Here is a 24,681-nt window from a genome sequence, read left to right as displayed (position 1 = left end):
GTCAAAGGGACTTACCCAAGAAAAAGAAGATGAAAAATATGAACAGTGAAAGGACAGCAAACTCCCAGTTATTAACAACCACACCTAAAACAAAAGCAAACTAAGTGGACAGCCAGATCAAGAGCAGAACCATAGAAATGGAGATCACATGGAGGGTTAGCAACAGGGAAGTGGGAGGAAGAGGAGAAGGGGGGAGAAGGTACAGAGAATAAGCAGCATAGACAGTAGGTAGAAAATAGACAGGGGCGAGAGCAAAAATAGCATGGGAAATGTAGAAGCTAAAGAACTTGAGACACATGGGCATAAACTAAAGGTGGGGAATGGTAGGAGAGGGGGTGTGGAGGGGAATGAAGGGGGGGAATAGGACAACTGTAATGGCATAATCAATAAATATATTTTTTAAAAATCCTAGGAATAAAATTAAGGAGGTAAAAGACATATATTCAGAAAATTATAAGACACTGAAGAAAAAAATTAAAGATGATACAAATAAATAGAAGCATATACTGTTTTCTTGGACAGGAAGAATTAACATAGTTAAAATGTACATACTACCCAAAGAAATCCCTAGATTCAATGAAATCACTATTAAAATACCAATGATTATTTTCATGGAACTAGAACAAATAATCCAAAAATTTCTATGAAATCACAAAAGACCGTGAATAGCCACAGCAATCTTGAGAAAAAAGAACAAAGTTGGAGGAAGTATCATGCTACCTGATATCAAACTATACTACAAATCTATAAGTAATCAAAACAGCATGGTACTGGCATAAAAATAAACATATAAATCCATGAAAAATAACAGCCCAGACATAAGCCCACACCAATATGGTCATCAATTAATCTATGATGAAGGAAGCAAGAATATACAATGGGATAAAGACAGTCACTTCAATAAGTGATATTAGGAAAACTGGACAGATATATGCAATAAATGAAACTAGACCACTTTCTTACACCACATACAAAAATAAACTCAAAACTGATTAATGACTTAAATGTAAGACCCCAAACCATAAAACTCCTAAAAGAAACATAGGAAGTAACCTCTCTGGTGTTGCTCTTAGTAATATGTTTTTGGATATGTCTCCTTGTGCAAGGGAAACAAAAGAAAAAAATTTTAAATGGAAGTACATCAAACTAAAGTTTTTGAACAACAGAAAAAAAATACAACTTAATGAATGAGAGAAGGTATTTGTTAATAATACATCCTATAAGGGATTAATGCCCAAAATGTATAAGTAATTCAAACAAACTTAACACCAAAAAGACAAACAATCCAATTTAAAATGGACAGAGGACTTGAATAGACATTTCTCCAAAGAAGATATATATAGGTGGCCAATAAGCATATGAAAGATACTGAACATAAGTAATCATCCAAGAAATACAAATTAAAACCACAATGAGATATTATCTCACACCTGTCAGAATGGCTATCATCAATAAATCAACAAACAAGGGTTGGCAAGGATTTGGAGAAAGGAAACCCTTATGCACTGAAGGTGGAATTGCAAATTGGTGCAGCCACTATGGAAAGCAGTATGGAGGTTCCTCAAAAAATTAAAACCAAAATTACCATATGGCCCAACAATCCCACTTCTTGGTATTTATATGAAGAAATATAAAACACAAGTTCAAAACAATATATGCACTCCTATGTTCACTACAGCATTATTTACAATAGCCAGATATGGGAGCGACCAATGCGTCCATCAATGGATGAATGGATAAAGAACGGGTGATACAAATATACAATGGAATATTACTTGACCATAAAAAGAATGAAATCTTACCATTTGCGATAACATATATGGACCTATACGGTATTATGCTATGTGAAATAAGTCAAAGAAAGTCAAATACCATATGATTTCACTTATATACAGACTCTAAAAAACAAAATAAACAAAACAGAAACAAACTCATTGACAGAGAGAACAAACTGATGGTTCCCAGACTGGAGGGGACTGGAGCTGGGTGGAAAAGGTGAAGGGATTAAGAAGTACAAATTGGCTATTACAAAATAGTCATGGGGATGTAAAATACAGCATAGGGAATACAGTCAATGATATTGTAGTAACTATATATGGTGTTAGGTCAGAAATAGACTTATTAAGAGGATCACTTCATAAATTATATAAATGTTTAAACACTATGCTGTACACGTGAAACTAATATGATATTGAATGTCAACTGTAATTGAAATTTTTATTTAAAAAATAAAATTAAAACCAAAAAAAGTACTGTACATTCAAAAATTACATAATGCTAGCACTACTTGAGAAAAGTTATCCAAACAGGTCTTAAAACAATAATGATCTGACAACTAAAAAAAAAAAATCCATGATTTATGAAGCTAATATTCAAACAAATAAGAATTACAAGAGAATTCCCAGCGTTTATACGAACATACTTCCATCTTAGGTAAAGCCTATAAAGAGACATTCGTTGATAGCAGGCAGCTTGGAGCTCTTAAAGCTTATTAACACAGTCAAATTCCAAGATGGCTCTACTGCCACGGTCTTCTTGTCATGCCTCCAGAGTATTCCTTACACGGGGAAAGAATGGCCAGCAACCATAATCTTCCCCACTTCTCCCATCGGTCATTTCTACAGTGACTCAGACTCCTTTTCTCTAATCCTAATAACTAAAATACATGAAAGAAATTACTCAGTTTCTCATCAGAAAAATGCTGAAGATGATTTAGTGATTATAATAATAAAGGCTGAATCTATGTATACTACAAATTCTATTTTTAAGGAAGGTGATATAGGGAGGAGCCTATTTAAAAAGAGAATGGGAACAAGAGATGATGGCATGTGGCTGGCATCTCACCTAATACAAGAATATTCACCCAAGTAAACTAAAAATTCAATATAAATTTCACATATTTATAAGGGTCTTGTATGTGCCAGGTATTTTACTAGGCACTAGGAATATAAAAAAGAGTAAGGATGCAGTCTGTCTTAAAAGAAAAGTTCACAGTGAAGTATAAAAGTCATCAAAATAATTGACACAAGGTATCTATCCATTTCTTAAATATGTTAAAACAGCTGTATCTCCAGTCAGTTAATATGAAAACATCCAGGGAACTCCACTAAAACTATATCCAGCTGAAATTTTGTAAAACATGACTAAATACTGAATATTTTATATAAGTATGAAGCACATATATATACATAAGTAAAAATAATAGCTGCCATTTTTCAAGTTGTTTTCTACTATGCAAAAGACCTCGCTTATGAGCTCATGTAATCTTCCCAACAATCTTATGAAGCAAGGACTATTATTACTTTTATCCCAGGTTTACAAAGGATAAACTAGGCTCAATAGTTAAGTGATTTGTCCACAGTTGCACTCTAGTAAGTGGTTATGCAGAAATTCAAACTCAGGTTGTCTTACTCAAGAATTTATGCTCATTTTTGACCAAACAATCAATTATACTACCCCATGCAGATACCTACTACAAAGGTACAAAGCAGGAAAGGACACTACTTGGACACTTAAGAGACCTCTCATCCAAGGATGGAGCACTGCAACTGTGAAGGATGAGGAGACATCACTCACTATGGGAGGGAAGAGCAGTATCCTGGCCTTGCAGGGCACCAGGACTGCGTGACAAAGGTAATGCAGATTTCCTCAGCCACTGCCACTGAGTATGCACTGGAAGCCAGTGTGAATCTTTCAGTTTAATACTAAAAAATTAAACACAAAGTGACATGATAATTTTACTTTAAAGAATTACCCTGGTAGCAGTACAGAACCACATGGAGAAGAATTCAACTAAAGGAAGGAAATAAGAAGGTCCCTTCGGCACACTGCAGGTTGTCTCCTAATACCTGCGACGATGATAAGAGTCCCACTCTACTAGGGAGATGGACCACATTTCCCACTACTCTTCAGCTAACTTTCAGCCAAAGAAAATGTGTACCTTCAAAGAAAAGGAACTATCTCTACTTCTCTACTTCCTCCATCTTCCCAGTTGGAAGACAGATGTGACAGAGCTAAGTCACCGCACACAGTCTGCAAATCACTGGTCTAACCTGTAAAAGAGCATTTGGTATCTGGGTTGTTTTTAGTTGTAGCTTCATGCCTGGCATTTAATAGTCAATAAACATTTCTCGAATAAACAAAAAATAATATACTTATCTGGGGATCCCCCAGTTTCAACAGAGGATTTGTGCAACATACAAAAACATGAGTCTTCAACTAAAGAAGCTCAGGATTCAGACACTGATGCCACCAGTTCCAGCCATATATCCTTGAACAAATCATATTATGTCTCCAAGTCTCAGTAACGTAACCTGTCTTCTATATTTGTTATGAGAAATTAATGAAATAAATAAAGCCTTGCACAAAGGATTTGATAAATGGCAGCCATTAATAGAAATTATGCATCCCGTCTTTTACACAATTAAAATGCCAGGGACTATTATCATAAAATCTCCTGAAACATATTATAATAACTTTATCAAATGCTATAGTGTCTTCAAGCATTATGCTAAATGAAAAAAGCCAGGTGATGAAAGACAAATACCATACGATCTCACCTTTAATAGGAAACTAATCAATAAAACAAACAAACAAGCAAAATATAACCAAAGACACTGAAATTGAGAACAGGCTGACAGTGACCAGAGGGGAGAGAATTTCAGAAGAAAAGGGTGAAGGGTTTGCAGGAACAAGTATAAAGGACAAATGGACAATAATGGGCGGGGGCGGGGGAGGCAGAAAACTGTACTTAATTAAAATAAAAATTTTAAAAATGTACATGTTTAAAAAAAATGCTATAGTGTCTTCAAATATCCTTCACTCTTCTACCACCACATTCCTCAGACACACAACCTGAACAGTAATAGCGCTGAGGGGGGATTTGGGAAAGGGAAGGAGGGTAAAACAGTTAACTTGTATTTTAAAAAACCTTCAGTTTTTCACTACCCTCAATGAATCATTACTGTTGTTCCCTCTCACTTATTTCCTCTAAAAAAAGGAGTTTCATTAATATAATCCTGTGCAGACTATTTTTCATTTGGGTTAAAATTATTTGGTAAAACATGCCTCAAAAGAAAAACAAGTAACATTCTCTTCAAATTCCATACAACCATGTGGGACAATTATATAAAGCATTTGTAAAATTCACTCCAGTCCCAACTGCTATTTTCCACTGCATATTAATTTTCATATTATAATTTTCCAAGTTCTAATGCTTGATTTCTCTATCTCAACATAACTGGACTTAGTTTAAGTTGGAAGTACAAAAGACATATTTTTACCTACAAGCAGATGTCATTAACTATAAACAGATTTTTTTTCACTTAAAAACTTGACCAAAAACTAGTTATTTTCTTGAAATATGAATCTTCCATTTCGAAATTTTAAATCTTACATTTTAAAGAAACTACAACAATAGAATATTCACTTGAAGGAGAAAATATCTTGATATGTCAAGTTCCCAAACAAATTAATTGTTTTCTTCGAATCATCATGCTAACTGACCTTGTAAATTAACACAGAGTCACAGTGAATCGTGGAAAAGGAAATCATGCACAGACTGGTCTCACTGGTGGGAAATAGGCCTTTTAAAGGAAGATACAAATCTTTTTCCTAACCCAGTCTATAGATCAGGAGCAGAACCATAGAAATGGAGATCTCATGGAGGGTTAGTAACAGGGGAGTGGGAGGAGGAGAAGGGGGGAGAAGGTACAGAGAATAAGTAGCATAGATGGTAGGTAGAAAATAGGGGGGAGGGCAAGAATAGTATGGGAAATATAGAATCTAAAGAACTTGTGACACATGGACATAAACTAAAGGGGGTAATGGTGGGGGAGGGAGTATGCAGGGTGGAGGGGAATGAAAGGGGAGAATGGGACAACTGTAATGGCATAATCAATAAAACATATTTTAAAAGCCCTGGCTGGTGTAGCTCAGTGGATTGAGTGCGGGTCTGTGAAGCAAAGGGTCGCCAGTTAGATTCCCAGTCAGGGCACATGCCTGGGTTGCAGGCCAGGTCCCCAGTAGGGGATACGTGAGAGGCAACCACACATTGATGTTTCTCTCCCACTTTCTCCTTCCCTTCCCCTTTCTCTAAAAATAAATAAATAAAATATTTAATATATATATATACTTTTTTTAAAAAAAATCACTAAAAAGCCCTGCAAATCTGACTACTCACTAACTATTCAGTAAATAATCATTCACCTCCTTCTAGGTAAAGTTGTCTACTAAAACAACAGAATTATCTCAGCTGAAAGAACTTTTTCCAATCTCAAAGACTTCTCTACTCATAGAATACTGGGATTTACCTAGACCATGTCCTCAAGGGACTCTTTCGGCCTAGATAAATTAGACAATCACAAAAGGGACAATCTCGGAATTTTCAGAACTCAGATTCCTGGTTATAAGTAGTCTTAGGACACAAGAAAGGCCAAGACAAGCAGTAATTTGTAATATTTCAGAGACATGACTAGAGTATATGGTCTGATCTTCCTGATGCAGTCCCTTAGCACTCTCGCCTTTGTGCAGCTATGCAGTTTCCTGCGTTGTGGCTTAGGCAATAGCTTTTAAGTAATTTTTTCCTAATTAAAATCTCCCTGATGGAAATGGGAGTATAAATTGACACAATCTTTCTAGAAGGCAGTTGAGCAATACACCTCAAAACTATTTTTAAATATGTTCTTTTGGCTGTTAGGAATGGCTGGAGTAAAAAGCCAAATGATGCCCTGGCTGGTGCAGCTCAGTTGATTGGAGAGTCATCCCGTAGACCAAAAGGTCGCAGGCTCAATTCCCAGTCAGGGCACAGGGCCGTGATTCCTAGCCAGGGCACATGCAAGAAGGCAACTGATCGATCTTTCACATTGATGTTTTTCTCTTTATCTTTCCCCCTCCCTTCCTCTCTCTCTAAAAGCAATGGGAAAAAAAATGTCCTCGGGTGAGGATTTAAAAAAAAAAGAAGTTAAATGATGTTTCCAAAGCTCTATCTCTCTCTTTATTTTTCGGCTCTCTTAGCCTCTGTTCAATATTCAGACATATTCACAAAACACTGTAAGGAAAATACACATCAGCAGCCCCAACTTATGGTGTCCTACTTTAGACATCCCTGTAGAAAAAGAGAGACTTTATTGTTCCTTCCAAGAGAAAAGACCTAGAAAAGGCTCTAGCCTGCCCAGCTTAAGGTGGTGTAGGAGTAACTAGAAGTGACACTTTCTCTGGGACCACAGAAAATAAAAGACTTGCTTCCACTGTTACTCAACCATTAAAAGAAAGAAGGAACAAAGGGAGAGAGGGAGGGAGGGAGGGAGGGAGGGAATCTTACCATTTGCCACAAAATGGATAGACCTAGAGGGTATTATGCTAAACCAAATAAGTCAGGCAGAGAAAGACAAATACCACATTTGATTTCACTTACATGTAGAATCTAAAGAGTAAAATAAACAAAACAGGAACAGATTCATATACAGAAAACAAACTCATGGTTGCCAAAGGGGAAGGAGGGTTGGGGGGCTGGATTAAAAAAAAGGTGAAGGAATTAAGAACAACAAATTGGAAGTTACAAAATAGTCACAAAGATGTAAAATATGGCATAGGGAATAGTCAATGATACTGTAATAACTATGTATGATACCAGGTGGGTACATGCAATATCAAAGGGAACACTATGCTGTACACTTGAAACTAATGCACAATCATATTGAAAGTAAACTATAATTAATAAATAAAATTAAAGAAGACATGCTTCCAAAGGAAGGGAAGGTGGGCAGAAAATTAATATATGTTCATTTAAATGTGCATATCCTTTGACCCAGAAATCCCACTTCTAGGAATTAAAACATACAATATTACTGTATGCCAAACACTGTTTGAATAATTTACAAAAATAAACTCATTTAATCTTTAAAATCAACCTCTATGAGGTAGATACTGCTATTTATTATTATCCCATTTAATAGATACAGAAACTCAGACATAGAAAAATTAACTAACTTATCTAAGGCCAGAACTACTAAAAGATAAAGCCCAGGAATCAAACCCAGAGCGTCTGGCTCCATCCCATGCCTTTATCTACTAAATTTTACTTACTGCCTCTCTCTTTATCTACTTGCTCCAAGAAATTAAAGATGAATTCAAAGAATTACCTAGGAGGATTCATCACAGCACTATTTCTAACAGCAAAAATTTAAAAATAACCAAATGTCTAATCATAAGAAATTAATTGGTAAATTATATGTATATTAAATTATGTTAAAGTGAAATACTTTGTAGCTAATAAAAATTAATACATACATATCTAGAATACATATCTAGAATATGAAAAACAACCAACGCTATAGTTAAGTTTTAAAAACAAAGACTCCATAAACAAAAAGTGACCTTGTTTTGTAGGAAGTAAAATATAAACAACACCTATAGGTGTACATGAATGCATACAACAGTCTCTGGCAAGTTACCTGTCCCAATGTCAGCAGTACAGCACCCCACACCCACTAAGATGGCTACAATCAAAAACACAGATAACGACAAAGGAATAGAAATTGCAAAACCAAGGAGAACAATCTTGATTCCTTAGGTGTCCAACCCGTGGCCCAGCAGCCACACAAAGCTCAGGAAGGCTATGAATGCGGCGCAACACAAAATCATACATTTACTTAACACCTTTTTCTTTGCTCATCAGTTTTCCTTAGTGTTTGTGTATTTAATGTACAGCCAACACAACTCTCCTTCCGGTGTGGCCCAGAGACGCCAGAAAGTTGGACACCCCTGCTTAGGAGAATGGCTAGGACTTCACTATGGTCTAGGGTAAGCTGAAATACTCTCACTATAGTTGAGGCTTACTTGTTTGCCCATTACCAACTACTCACAAACTTCGTGAAGTTTTTCAACAATTTCTTCAATAGCCTTAAACCTCAGGACACACAAGTACAATACCAATAACTCTAGGCAACATGGTGATTTCACCATGCCATTTCTTTAAAATTATTCATTAAAAATAAACAATCCCCAGTGAGTCTCTATGTTAACATCCTCATAGGAGAAAAGACCAGATATGCTATTTTGCTTTGGCTTTTAAATTAGATGTATTGGTAACTAATTATTACTTAATAATTAATAGGAAAAACCAGACCCATTACACAAGAGAGTAAAAAGAAAACAGAACAGACAGCTTTCAGAAATCACTCCTTCAATTTAACTGCACAAATTAAATCAATTTTGATTTAATTATTTAAACTATTATTTTTTAAACTGCTTCAACTAACATTCATGCCTACTGAGTAATAAAAACGGTATCATTATTTGTTCAGATTAAATCAAACGGGAAAGATTACAAAGCATCAATTAAATATAAATAATAACACACAGTTCTACAGAACTTTAAAAAGTTACAGAAAACACAATGCTTGTTTAGCTGTGCTTTGATCTGTACTTGAGCACTATGACCATGTTTCTAGGTAACATCAATGTTCTGTCAATGTTGGGACCATAGATGGGAAACAGGCACAAATACAAAGATATCCTCTTCCCACGCTTTCGTATGTCTCTCCCCTTTTCTCTCTGAATTCTAATGCAGCAGACCAGCTGGTACTATAGTTATGTCTGATAGGCAAGGAATGGAATTATTTCCTGAAGAACAGTCCTGTTATAATCGTCCAGAAAGGGCTGCTCCTTAGACTGGACACTAGAACCAGGAAAGGGGACCTTGGATAGATCTGACAGAAATGGCCTGTCTGGCCCCAGTCTAAGGCCTCGACTTCAGGAGATGTGTCCAAAGCAAAGATAACCTCCCTCACAGGACAGTAGGCCAGAAACTAGGTAGGACGGTATCCCTTTATGAGACCACAGGCAAGAGTAAACTATCACTTGTAAACCAGATGACTGATGAAAAAGTCACTCTCTGGCCTCATTACCCTTTTGTCTTTAGAAAAGCCCTATTTCCATGTTCCCACCTGTTTCAGCTGTGTGCCAGCAAATAAAAGGGAAATGATTGGGTGGGAGGTAGTTATTTGGGCCAGAATGTTAGAATCCCATGAAAACACTAGAGAAGCAGAAGAACTGGACCTGTGAGTCAAGCCAACCCTCCTGAAGTGGCGGCTTTCCTTCCATTGCCAACCTTGGAAGACTGGGGCTGCATTTTATTAAGACGCCTAAAAAGCTTCTGTACAAGTACCTACAACCAAGTTAAATGTGACAAGGTCTAAAGAGATAGGTACTACAGTCAAGAGAAATCAACTTTCTGTAATGTTTGGAGTTTTTGTAACAAGTGTGTATTATTACTACAGTAAGTAAAATATAAAACAACTTAGCAACAGGCAGGTCAGTCAAAGTAGGAATATACTGATACACCAGAACCATGGCAGTATGAGTCAAAACTGGGCGGAAAAATAGATGCTTAGAGTTTCCAAACCCCTGGACAGAAGAACAGTTCAAGAGCCAAGCAGTAAAGATCAGTCAGAAAGTAGGTCTATAAATAGGTAAATTCAAAATGTGAGAAAACCAGACCACCAGTCTGAAATCAAAGACAATGAGCCTGCTTCCTGTGAAAACAAGCACTTGCACCAAGGTATTGCCCCACTTGTGCTTGTAGTTGAAAAAGTACAACACTACTGTAAAAGAATTTAGTGGCAATATCACAGTCTCCATGAACCAAAAAAAAAGGTTATTTTACTCCTTATGAGCCTAATTTTCTGTCAGGATAACTTGAAGGGTATGACATCCTTCTCCCTATGATATCTAGCTTACATAATGTAAAACTAAAATATTTTAAATTATTTGTAGAGTGTATTAAATATTGTTCTAGCCCTGACTGGCATGGCTTAGTTGGTTGGGCATCATCCTTCAAAGTGAAAGGTTACTGGTTCAATTCCTGGTCAGGGCATAAGCCTGGGTTGCAGCTGGTCCTGGGTTGGGGAGTGTGCGAGAGGCCATCAATCACTGTTTCTCTTACACATCCACGTTTCCTCACCCTCTCTTTCTCCCTCCCACAAATATTTGTTAATATCCCAAGGATGGGATATTAACATCCCCTCTCTCTATAAATAAATAAGTGTGTGTCCTATACATTTTAAAGCTCTCTTTGAACTTCACTATTTCTGTAATTCAAATGAAGCATGTCTTATTAAGCACTAATCAGCCAGATACCTTGGGATATAAACAAATAAAGTTTATCCTGAAGAGAAAGCATTCCAAGTTTTCCAACCAGGTATCACTATCTCTCAATATCAGATGACTCAAACAAATGGTCTTAATCTGCTGCCTTCACTCCCTACTCTTTCTCCTGCTTACATTTTTGCAACTTGGTTTACAATACAACATTCCAGCTGAAACAATTCTGGAGTAAGACTATCCTTTATATAAATTCTCAAAAGACAGCATGCTGTACTGGAATACAGATGTCAGGAAACCCCTAGTCCAGGATTTGCCACTCTGCAGCTGTATAACCACTCATGAGTAACAGTGGGGGTAAGGGCATTAAGAGGTGTTTTGGTTCTTATCCATAAATTAGGTTGAATTAGATGGCTGATACAGTAAACTTTCAACTCTAAAATTTTATGAAATACAAACACCTTCATTAACTCCACATCTCAATGAGCTCTATCTGCCACACCTGACACAGGAATATTCCCTCACCTTTTTTGAAAGAGAAAACTCTAATTTATACTGGTTATACCATTCATCCAAACATACAGTTAGTCTTTTGTGTGAAAAAAAATCCAGAGGGCAGCCGTGACAAATCCACTGTAAATCACGGGGTACCCGGATTCTTTCCGGGGTATGGTCCCTTGTCTGCATGATCCAAGCTGGCTGCTGGAGCTCCAGTCTGATCAGGAAAGAAGTAAGCCAGGAAGGCATACCCTCATCCTTTTAGAATCCTTTTGTGATACCATGCTCATCATTTCCACTTACGTCCAACTAGACAGAACTTAGTCACACATTTAGTAACTGCTAGAAACTTGAAAACAGTCTCTCTTCTGCATGACCAAATATGCAGACAAAAATCAGGAGTTCAATCACCATGGAAGAGAATGGCCACTGGGGAAACTAAATGTCTCTCCCAAACTCTTCAATCCATTCTTCTTTGGTACTATTTATTTTCCATCCTATTGACAGGTGTTCCCCAAAGCTCAGTTCTTGGTCCTCTAACCCTGTCTCTACTCCTACTTTCTGAGGCTACTCACTCACAGATCTGCCTGCTCTCATGACCGTCATCTTTGTGTCTAGCCCCTACCTGTCCCATCTTTTGAAGTCTTCACTTGGATGACTGTAACATAAAACCTATTATCTTTTAAACCCACAATGACAAGTAAATAATTTTAAGAGAAAAACATTTCATCCCCGGCCAGTGTGACTCAGTTGGTTGGGAGTTGTCCCACAAACTGAAGGGTCCCTGGTTCAATTCCTGGTCAGGGCACATGCCTGGGTTGCGGATTCAGTCCCTAGTCAGGGCACATACAAGAATGATGTTTCTCTCTCACACCAATGTTTCTCTCCCTTTCTTTCTCCCTCTCTTCCCCTCTCTCTAAAAATACATAAATAAAATCTTTTTGAAAAAAGAAAAAAGGAAAGTATTTCCAATCTTCTTACTTAAGTCATGGCATCAAAAATACTCCAGGTTTGGAATTCTGAAGTCACCTCTGACTCCTCTTTCCACAAGCCATGGGTGGCAGGTCATATAGAGCTTCTACAAAGGAATGAAATAAATAGTGCTACATGAGGCTTATATAGCATCTGACCTGGGATATGTGTTTATTAAACTGGCTTTGCACCCCTCAACACTACTGTAATGTTCTAAAGTCATTACACTAATTATCAAGTACATGAACCTATCTGCTATAGACTGAATATTTGTGTCCCCCCCCAAATTCATATGTTGAAACCTAACCCCCAATGTGATGGCATCTGGAGGTGGGACCCAAATGATGTATTTGGAGGCAATTAGGGTCATGATGACAGAGCCCTCGTGAACAGGATCAGTGCCCTTCTAACAGAAACCCCAAAGAACTCCCCTGACCTTCCACCATGTGACAACGTGGTGAAAAGAGGGCCATCTATGAGTCAGGAAATGAGCTCTCACGAAACCCTGAATCTGCCTATGCCTTGGTCTAGGACTTCCCAGACTCCAGAATTGTGAGAAATAAATGTCTTTTGTTTAAGCCACTCAGTCTGTGGTAATTTGTTACTGCAGTCCAAATGGACTATGATACTGTTTTTAGTCATCATTATACAAGACATCTTCGGAACTTCTTTCCTGTAACTTTTTATTTATTTACTTACTTACTTACTTACTTACTTATTTATTTTTAGAGAGGGGGGAAGGGAGGGAGAAAGAGAGAAACATCAACGAGTTCCCTCTTCTCCACACCACAAATGGAGGCAGAATCTGCAACCCAGGCTTGTGCCCTAACTGGGAATCAAACCAGCGACCTTTCACTTTGTGGGATGATGCCCAACCAATTGAGGCACACCACTCAGGGTGACATCTTCAGAGCTTCTAACATTTATTCATCATTTCCTCCTTCTCAAAATTCTCTGCACCCAGGGTTTCCACAGTACCACACAATCTTGATTCTCTTGCATTACCACTGACCACTCCTCTTCTGTTTCCTGGCTGCTACTGCTCTATCTAAGTCTTAAATAGTGAATTTTCTCTGGGTTCAATTCTTACAGCACTCCTCTTTTCACTCTATGCATATTTCTTGAACAATCTCATTTTTTCTTTATATCTGAAAAACAGCTGACTACTAGTAATTGCAAGTTAAATTTGTAATCTTCACTTCTTTCCTCATCCCATGACCCAGACATCTAAACAACGAAATAGCATCTCTACCTGGGTTACAGACAGGTACCTTTAATTCAACACACCCAAAATGAAGCTCAGCATCCCTTTCCTTCACTCAAATTCATTTCTTCTCTCGAATTCCCTATTTGCATTCACAGTATCAACAACTACCCAACTACCCAGGCTAGAAACTTAGTTATCCTCAATTATTCCTTCTCTCTGACCCCTCACATCCATTCATTACTAAATTTTGACAAACTGAGTTTCCCAATTACTCTAGAATCCATACCTTCCTTTCTATTCCCACTGTAAAAGCTCCTGAGTTTTCTCACATTGGTCTTTCTCCCTCCAGTCCATTGCTTTTCAAGAATCCCTACTTTTCAACAAACCTCACTACCTACAGAGTAACAGAGAGCTTACACAGAGCTTTTCACAACCTTACCCCAACACACTCCAGTATCAAAGCTTACCTCACTTCTCATCCACAGTACATCTCTCTCCATCCCTGGAACAAGACGTTCACACACTTACATGTTTTTCTCTCTGCCTGTAATCTCCTCTACCCTCCTTTCCATGGGGCGAATGCTTACTCATCCTACCGAACCTGGCTTAAACATTACCTATCATAACAAGTCTTCTTTTTCCCTCAGCAAATTGGGTCCATCTTCTTCATTTTATCATCAGTTACAAGAATGTCAAAGCTGTCTCCATTGACTACATCAGAAATACCAAGTTTTACGCTTTACTCATCTATTTCTTGTTCTAGCATTAGCACAAGGCCTGGAAAGCAATAAATACTTGTCAAAGCAATAAACCCAAATGGTTCTTGACAGTTCACAAAAAACAGCAACCAAGAAATCCCAACTACTTCCACACAGAATGGAGGATGGGGTAGAAACCCAAGCTGACTATGAATTACAATTCAGTAATAACCAATTAACAATTTTTAAAATGTCTCTATGAGGCCAAGATGGAGGCGTAGGTAGAAACACTGTGCCTTCTCCCACAACCAAGTTTGAATACAACAAAGGTTTAGTAAACAAAGACCCAATCAAAGAACAGAAAATTGAACTATACAGAAGTCAGACAACAACGAACCGTTCAACCGGGACTGGTATGAGGGGCGGAGCCAGCAGGGGAGCAGGGTCAGGCAGGAAAGATCCCCTGACCCCAGGTGCCCAGGCATTGGGCAGACCCAGTGAGGGCACAGGGCAACAGGCTGACCACTGTCACAAATTCATGTGCAGATAAACCAGCAGAGCAGTGAGCAGTGAGATGGACCACGCAGGCCCCAGCGGTGGACCCAGTGAGGGCGCAAGGCGGTGGGCTGACCGCGGTCACACATTCGCATGCAGTGGGACAGAACGCGAGGGCCCAGCAGCGGTGGGAGGCAGCAGAGGAAACCGCCATTGCTCCCCTTTGACCCCACCCCCACATACAGTGTCACAACCCGGCAACTGAGTTGCCCCACCCTGGTGAACACCTAGGGCTCTGCTCCTCATATGTAACAGGCACAAACAGTCCAAAAATTGGCTCAAGAAGAACTCAAAGCCCCAGAGCTGATAACGCTAAGCAACCAAGAAATAGCAAACCTCTCAGAAGCACAGTTCAAAACACTGGTGATCAGGATAGTCACAGAACTGGTTGATTATAGTCACAAATTAAAGGAACATATGAAGGCTAAACTAAGTGAAATGAAGAAAAATGCACAGGAAACCAATAGTGATGGAAAGGAAACTGGGACTCAAATTAATGGAGGGGACCAGAAGAAAGAATGAAACATCCAACCAGAAAAGAATGAAGAAATGAGAATTCAAAAAAATGAGGAGAGGCTTAGGAACCTCCAGGGCATCTTTAAACGTTCCAACATCCGGATTATAGGGGTGCCAGAAGGGGAAAAGAAACAGCCACAAGTGGAAAACTTATTTGAACAAATAATAAAGGAGAACTTCCCCAGTCTGGCAAAGGACATAGACTTCCAGGAAATCCAGGAAGCTCAGAGAGTCCCAAAGAAGTTGGACCCAAGAAGGAACACACCAAGGCACATCATAATTACATTAGCCAAGACCAAAATGAAGGAGAGAATCCTAGAAGCAGCAAGGGATAAGGGGACAGTCACCTACAAAGGAGTACCCATCAGACTGTCAGTGGATTTCTCAAAAGAGACCTTACAGGCAAGAAGGGGCTGGAAAGAAGCATTTCAAGTCATGAAATCCAAAGACCTACAGCCAAGATTGCTTTATCCAGCAAAACTTTCATTTAGAATGGAAGGACAGATAAAGTGCTTCCCAGATAAGGGCAAGTTCAAGGAGTTCATCATCACCAAGCCCTTATTATATGAAATGTCAAAGGGACTTATCTAAGAAAAAGAAGATGAAAAATATGAACAGTGAAAGGACAGCAAACACACAGTTATTAACAACCACACCTAAAACAAAAGCAAACCAAGAGGACAGCTAGATCAGGAGTGGAACCATAGAAATGAAGAACACATGGAGGGTTAGCAACAGGGGAGTGGGAGGAGGAGAAGGGGGGAGAAGGCACAGAAAATAGCATAGACGGTAGGTAGAAAATAGATGGGGGGAGGGCAAGAATAGTATGGGAAATATAGAATGTAAAGAACTTGAGACATGTGGTCATAAACTACAGGGGGGAATGGTGGGGGAGGGGTTGTGCCGTGTGGAGGGGAATAAGGGGGGGGGAATAGAACAACTATAATGGTATAATCAATAAAATATATTTTTAAAAAATGTCTCTATGATATTTCAGGTATTGTACATAAATTCACCTCTTAGCTTATCTCATTTAAACAGCTTAAATAAAACTAATAAAATATCTGAGGAATATTTCAAATGCTTTCTCTAATATACTTAAGCAGGTTGATATGAAAATATAAGAACCTCAAGCCATTATGATACTTGACTCCAAGTTAAATATCAGCTAGATAAATGGATTAAATTCTAAATGTATTAATTGACAACATAAGTAAACAAAAAAGAGAAAGTAAAGGCTTATCAAGGAATTAAACTATGTGGTCATTAGTCATTTTTTTCTGGGCAAATCTCAGTAAAAGTAGAAGGAAGAAAAAACGGTATTTCCTAATTATTGTGCCATCGTACACATGCAAAATCAGGCAAACAAAGTCCTGATTTCAAACTATCACAATTAAACTGCCATAAAAATCAGTGTTTTTCAAACTATGTTCTTCTCAACATGATAGAAATATTATAAGAGCATAAAACTAAAAATAGGTTAAATACACAGGAAGACTGAATAAACAAGTAAACATAGTAAGGATAACAGAGGCTGGATTTTTCACTTTAAGAGAATATTACAAATATGAAAAATGAAAAAAACTAGGGACCCAGGAATGTTGGACTGAAATTGGAATTATTGGTATGAACTCACTCTTTTCAATACATACAGATACACAAATTATATAGGACAAATGTGCATGTGAGTGTGTATACATACATAAACTTCCCAGCTCCACCCACTAAGAAGGCCTGCGAGCAGTAAAAACTGAGAACACGGACACTGAGACATTAGCTCCTGTCATTATCCACTAAAAGGATCCAGGGCCCTGGCTGGTGTAGCTCAGTGGATTGAGCGCAGGCCTGCAAACCACAGGATCACGGTTCGATTCCCAGTCAGGGCACATGCCTAGGTTGCAGGCCAGTTCCCAGCTGGGGACCCACGAGAGGCAACCACACATTGATATTTCTCTCCTCTCTCTTTCCCTTCCCCTCTAAAGATAAATAAATAAAATCTTAATTAAAAAAAGGATCCAGGGTTCCTTAGAGAAATAAATGGCTGATTCCAGGACTAAGGCAAGGACAATACAAGATTACAATACAAGATTAGCCCAGAATATATCCCCATGCCAAAAAGTAAAGACACATTCAAAGAATGATGGGGACATGTCACGAGGATATAGCAACCAGCCGGGATGGGTTCTCAGTGGCCAAATGAGGGACAGTTTGAACACCGAAATAAATAGTAACAGACTATAATCCACTAAAAACTGTGAGTCATACAGATATGAATAAAGAAATACCTCAAAAGTTTGATGAGGAACAAGATATTTACAGTTTCCAAGTAATCCTCACAAAAACTATTAACTAGTACATATTGACTTTCTAGTGAAGAAGCCCAGCAGGCATTGCTTACATCAAGTAGTCAAAGCGAAAACCATCAATAATGGGGCAAACTGAACTTGGGCACCTCCTACTAGGCTGTAGTGTGCATCCCTTCCGTGACATTCCTGCCCAAGTATGAATGTAACCTAGATGTGTCTAATCAAAAAGGAACAGGTACTCTTAAATTGAGGGGCATCCTACAAAATAAATGCCTTGTAAACTTTAAAAGTATCAAGGTTATTAAAGGTAAGAGAAAATGAAGGAATTGTCCCAGATTAAAGAAGACTAAAAAGACTTGACAAATTAATGCAACACATAATTTGAACTGGACCCTTTTGCCAGTAAAAAAGTAATGGCACAATCAACAAACAAAACTTGAACTGCTCAGAGAAGTGGATGGACTACTATATCAGTGTTAATTTCCTGATTTTGATGATTATATTGTGATTACTAACAAGTAGGAGAATACTTGTTTGTAGAAAATGCACACTAAAGCATTCTGGGGTGACAGGACATCTACAAGGTCAGCAGCCATCTCTCAGTGGTTCAGGGGAAAACTATTCTTTGCACCAGACTTGAAAGTTTTCTGCAAGTTTGTGATCATTTACAGTTTTTTTTAAGTGAGAAAAAACAATGTCACTAAAAATGAAATTATGTTAAAAACCAACTGTGATTCTCAATATTGCTAATATTCCTAAGAAACACCAGACTATGCAAAAGTACTAGGAAATAATAAATAAAATTTTGAACCCCTTTTCTTAACAATTGACTTCAATCAAGTCATGAGCCAGGTAAAAGGTTAAAGAATATAAAAGGTTCCCATTAAAGAAGGTTATAAGGCCATGGCTGGAGTAGCTCAGTGGGTTGAGCACAAGCCTGCGAACCACACCATCGCAGTTTGATTCCCAGTCAGGGCACATGACTGGGTTGCAGGCCAGGTCCCCAGTGGGGGATGCATGAGAGGCAACCACACATTGATGTTTCTCTCCCACTTTCTCCTTCCCTCCCCCTCTGTCTAAAAATAAACAAATAAAATATTCAAAAAAGGAGGTTATTAGGAAAGGAGCAGTAAAAGGAACAGTGGACCAAGAGTGAAAGGGACAGTGGACCAAGAGTGAAAGGAACAGTGAACCAAGAGTGGGTAGAACAATGGTATTCTGGCGCAACAAATAGCTGTAACCATCAGCGAAACACAATCTCAGCATTTCCTCTGAAAAATAAAGGGACTGTCAAGCTGAAATCTAAAATTCTCTGCAAATGTATAATCAGAAATACCGTGAAATAAATGTGCTTCCTTCTTTGCAAATGTGTAACCAGAAATACCCAGAAATAGATGTGCTTCTCCAGCTCACTTATTACAAGATGCTTAGCTACACGGTAGCACAACAGAATACAAATACAAAATAAACGTGCGTGTACCCTGAGTTCTCTTAAGTTGCAGGAGTTTGTTAATTAAATTAAAATGCAATGCGATTGTCCAATTGTTCCTTATGAATAAAAATTTGAGACGAATGAAAAGAACAGTTAAAAGACTCATTAAAATGCAACAAGATCGCCTTCCGCGATCTGCTGACTGTCCTTTAAAAAGACAGTTTTCAGAGTCATTCTAAAATGCCCGTCACACTTCTTCTGAAATAACAGGGCGCATTTCCTCGAAATGTTTAAAAGTGCAAGGATCCTTTCCCCCTCCCCAGTAGTAGTACCACGCGTTCCTTGGGGCAGTGACTAGTCCGGCCCCCGACAGCACAGAGGTGAGGTAGCACCGGACTCTCAGCACTTCCTTTTGGAGAGGACTGCCCCCCGCGTCACTCGTTACTCACTCAGGATGCAGGGCAGAAGTTTATCCCGGAGGAACTTAACACAGTTGGCTCCCGCCCTCCCAGCACTGCGGTCCGGGCCCAGTCCCGCCCGCACCAGGGCGCTGCCCTAGGTACTCAGCCCCCTCCAGAGCTAGGGTGGTAGCAACCTGACTCGCTCACAGCGGGCCTAGCTGAGCCGCCGAGGGCCAGGGAGGACGCGGCCTCTTCCCTTCCCCCGCCCCTCGTGCTAGTCCCACACGCCCACCGCGAAGCTCAGTGGGGCCAAGAAGGCCGGACGCCGACCATCAGCTCAGACGCGGCTGGCCAGGCTCTCCACGCCTCCCAGCCTCGACGCCGGACTCGGCAGAACCCACTGGACAGCAGCCCGGGGACGGGGGCGGGGAGGCCCGGGGGCGGCGCCCGCCCCACGCCCTTACCTGGCTTCTCGTGATCATAGCCTACTACGATGAAGTAGTCGGCCAGCCGAGCCATGGCCGCCGCCGCCGCGCCCGAGAAGCGGGTGCCCGTCGCCGCCCTCGCCGCCGCCGCCCACCGGGCCCGGGAGGGCTCAGCATTTTCCCTGCAGCAGCAGTAGCGGTAGCGGCGGCGCTTCAGCCATGTTTGACAACCGAGGCACGCTCTGCGCCTGCGCCGCTCCTACTCCCGCTCCTCCCCCGCCCCCACCCGCGGGCTCCCAGGCCAGAGCCCCGGCGGTGAACCCACCCCCTCCCACCGCGGTTGGCTTGCACCGTTGAGTTTGGGGAGTGGGCAGCCGGAAGTATTCCAGCCACGTGCGGCCACCACAGTCATTCGACGTGGTTCACTTTGAGAACTGGCTGCTCCTTCTTGGCTCACCTCCACCTCCCCCTCCTCTATTTTTCCTAAAGCAGGGTGTTCTTCCTTCCGCCTTCTCTTTCAGGATTTGGTGAAAAGAGGCAGGGATAGTTAAGGGGGTCCCCTGGAAATTTTGCTGCTTCCCCTCCCCCACAAGACGAGATTCTCCCGCCCTCAACTGAGAGCGTGGAATTTGCACCGCCAGGGCTTTTGCTGCAGTTTCCTGTTTATGTTGTGTACATGGGAATTTTTAGGAACATGCCACCCAGCAGGCGGGGGAGGGAAAGGCTTTTGCGCAATCTCCAGAGATGCCTCGGACTAAAGTGCTGGGTGGGCTGGGGGCGGCTGGCCTGGGCTTCCCCCGGAGCCTCTCGGGCGGGGCTGGATTCCACTGAAGAATGCGGCATCCCCGGGATCCTCCTGAACTGGCTGGGAGTCCGAGGGAAAAGGCTAGTCTCTCGCAGGGAGCCCCTCCCGCCTAGCTTTCGCCCCTCCTGCAGTCCTGGGGCTCTCGGGTAGCGGGTAGCGGGATCAGGTGGTGTTTTCCAACTTCCCTGTTCAAACACGCAATAAAAATGAATTAATGAGTCTCATCATCTAACCTAAGAATTACCTAGGTCACTTTATTTTTTGCTGCACCTCTTAGTGATAATTTAGAATTTAGCTGGTGAGACACCCAGATGTCTTTGTCATCCGTTCATTTCTCATGGAGTTATAATAGCAGGATGTGTTACAAGTGATAGACTAAAGTTTGGGGAACCTCCATGGTTTCCAAATGTGATCATCTTCGTGGTCGCTCATTATTGATTGAGCATTTAACCCTTACCATTCACATACAAAAGGCATTAGCAAAGTGGTAAGTGCTTAACAAATATTTTTAGTAAGCGAATGTACAGTTTCTCCAGCTACCAGGAGGGAGCTGCAATAGCTGGAACTCTGAACTGGGCGTCCAGAGGGCTGGTTGGTTTCTCGGCTCCCGACAATTCACTGTAATTGAACATTTCCTCTCTCTGTGGCACACCTTCTTCAGGAAGGAGTACTTGAGCTGTAGGAATGTATTTGCAAATTGCTTGTTGTCAAACTGAAATCACCCTGATTGCGGGGCCGGAGGTAAAATGACATTGATCTTGAAAATAATTAATCCAAAAAAGCTTCAATGGCTCCTCCTGTAAGAATCCTCTCTGTAACTTTTCCTGAAAGCTCATCATCCAACCTGATCACTTTCAGTCGAGAGTAGTGTTACTTTCCTTGGGAGGAAGCATGTTCTGTTTAACAGCTCTTTTTTACTTTCTTAAAGATTTTATTTATTTACTTTTAGAGAGGGAAAGGGAGGAAGAAAGAGAGGGCGAGAAACATCAATGTGTGAGAGAAACAATGAATTGCCTCTCACAGGCCTCCAGCTGAGGACCTGGCCAGAGACCCAGGCATGTGCTCTGACTAGGAATCAAACCAGCCACTCTTCAGTTCACAGGCTGGCACTCAATCCACTGAGCCATACCAGCCAGGGCTAACAGCCCCTTTGTTGGTTCTCAGGGTTGGAACCCACAACCTAGGTATGTGCCCTGACCAGGAATCAAAACTAAAATTTTTGGTGCGTGTGGATGACACTCCCATTTTACTTTTTAAATTAAGGTGGAATTCACATATCATAAAATTAACTTTTAAGGTGTACGGTGCAGAGGTATTTAGCTCATTCACAATTTTTGCACAGCTATTGCCTCTATCTAGTTCTGTTACCAGGAAGGGGACCTGGACCTAAGCAGGTTTGCCTAGGGTCAGTCAGTAGTATGTGGGTTCTTAACTTCATGTAGGAAAGATTTAACAACATGAGTCCAGATGATTTTCAGAGGGCGTTTGTTAAAGCTGGGGACAGTATTCTAACTGGTGTGGCTCAGTGCGTTGTGTGTAGTCCTGCAAACCGAAAGGTCCCCGGTTCAATTCCCAGTCAAGGTACAACAAGCCTGGGTTGTGAGCCAGGCCCCTGGTTGGGGGCATGCAAAAGGCAACTGATCGATGTTTCACAGACCGGTGTTTCTTTCCCTCTCTTTCTCCCAACCTTCCCCTCTCTCTAAAAATGAATTTTAAAAAATCTTTTAAATAAATGAAGCTGGGGAAAATGAAACAAGGAAGGGCCAGGGATACTGGAAGCAACGGGAGAGGCTAAACGGGATTGCCTTGGCCCACTACAAACATTATAGGAAAGAAATGAGCCTTGGCAGGACTGCTTTAGCTCATAGAGAAGTCACAGAGAAGAAAAGGGAACCTTGAGGACAAGGTCAGAGGGTTAGCCCCGGAAGAGCTGCCACTGCCCATTGCTCCCTGGTTACAAGTCTTGTGGGGCCCCTTAGTATTTAAGAGATGCTTGCCTGTGGGGAAGGGAAAGGGGGAGGGAGAGGTGTGGATGTGCTCCATGCTCCGTGCTCCGTGCTCCCAGCTGGGACAGCATGCCAGATCCTCCCTCAGAAAAGCTTTTAGGGGTGGAGATCGTGGGGAAGATCCCAGATGAGGATTTCACTAGAATATTCATCACCTTTCCAGGTATGTTCTTTCAGTGTCCTAGTCTCCACTGATTGGTTGGCGTCAGGGCACGGGGTCATTATTCAATGCAGTTGGTCCCAAGGTCGGCTGAGGTGTCAGTTGTCTGTTTTTGCTGTTTTTCTGGGCCTGGAGCTGAAATACAACTGAGGCCCAGATGCTATCTCTAGGGAGGAAAGGTTACCCTAGGGATGAGGTCCTTGTTTTCCCCGTTATGTCTGTTGTCAGGCGCCTGGGGTTGTCTGCCCCTGTGACCCTTTGTGTCTAGCTATAAATTGCTTGGCTAATTTTTTTTCCTCTCTCTCTCGTTTTTCCTATTACACTTGCCAAGGAACGTTCTAGCTTCTTACTAACCTGCCTCAGTTTCAAACCATCTTCATCAACCAAAGGAGAACTCCACACCCGTTAAGCTGTCACTTATTTCCCCTTTCTCAAGCCTCTGGTAACCACCAGTTTGCTCTCTGTGTCTATGGATTTAGCTATGGTAAAGGAAAATCCACAGGCCCAAAATGGGGCCACTCATGCTAAAAGCCCATGATATCAAACCTGGATTTAATGCCTGATCTAATTGCAGTTTCAACGTCCCCCGGAATAATCTTAATCAACCAGCGTGCGACTGTTTGGTAAAGTACCAGTAAGGTACTCTGTCCCATGCACCCTCTCCATTGCCCATAGAAGAAGCAATGTGCATGATTTTGCCCTGGCTGGGTAGCTCAGTTGGTTAGAGCACCACCCCTGTATTCCAAGGTTGCAGGTTCAAACCCAGATCGGGCTACACACAAGAATCAACCAACAAATGGGTCAATAGAAGGAGCAATGAGCCGATACTTCACTCTCTCAAAGTCAATTTTTTTAAATGAAAAAAAGAAAACCCTTTTATTCTTCTCTCAAGGGAAAGATGTCACGGCCTAAGAATAATCCTTTGTCTTCTTTTGTTAATAGCTCTCTTATCCCACCCTCTTTCTATACAAATCTTCCATTTCGTGTAACCCCTCACAGTGCCCTTCAATAGTCGGTAAATGCAATGCTGCCGGATTCATGAATCGCTCAATTAAAGCCAATTAGATCTTTAAATTCACTGGTTGGGTTTTGTTTTTTAATGCATATTATAGGTGTTCAATGTAAATTCCATCATACAATATATGACCTTTTGTGTCTGAGTCATTTTCTCTCATTCAGTATGATATTTTCAAGCTTCATTTACATTGTACCATGTATTTGTACTTCATTCTTTTAAGGCTGAATGATAATACTGCATTGTATATATGTACTGTCTAAAGTCCAACTTATCTATTTGTGTTCCCTGAGCTTTTGGTGTCATAGCTAATAATCCATTGCCAAATCCAAGGTCATGAAGACTTATTCCTATGTTTTCTTCTAAGAGTATCATAGTTTGTGAGGCCAGCATGAGTCATCTCACTATGTGTCTCTGTGGTATGCAGACTGTTTCAAGCTAATGGTAACTTTAGCCGCAGGCTCAAAAGAAACTTCTGCCTCCTATCCTAATGACTTAGAAGAACTTGAATTAAAGCCCTTGGTTATTACAGATTATAAGAGATAATTTCTTAGCCCTTAGCCTACCTCAGTTGGTTAGAGC

General features: G+C 40.6%; 1 protein-coding gene across 2 annotated transcripts in view; it reads right to left on the bottom strand.

The window, feature by feature from the left end:
- Nucleotides 1–20,351, bottom strand: part of SBF2 (SET binding factor 2) — a 424,767-nt gene extending 404,416 nt beyond the window's left edge. For both annotated transcript variants that reach the window (XM_037050085.1, XM_037050086.1), the window contains exon 1: nucleotides 20,153–20,351. In XM_037050085.1, coding sequence (XP_036905980.1) covers nucleotides 20,153–20,207 — 55 coding nt within the window. In that variant the 5' untranslated portion in view covers nucleotides 20,208–20,351. The remainder of the gene's footprint in view (nucleotides 1–20,152) is intronic.
- Between the last annotated feature and the right edge of the window lie 4,330 nt (nucleotides 20,352–24,681).

The sequence above is a fragment of the Sturnira hondurensis genome, unplaced genomic scaffold, assembly GCF_014824575.4.
Source record: "Sturnira hondurensis isolate 20B ecotype Veracruz unplaced genomic scaffold, ASM1482457v3 Scaffold0006505, whole genome shotgun sequence".
Classification (NCBI taxonomy): domain Eukaryota; kingdom Metazoa; phylum Chordata; class Mammalia; order Chiroptera; family Phyllostomidae; genus Sturnira; species Sturnira hondurensis.
The sequence above is the reverse complement of the archived record's forward strand: the minus strand, read 5'-3'. Positions and strand labels throughout refer to the sequence as shown.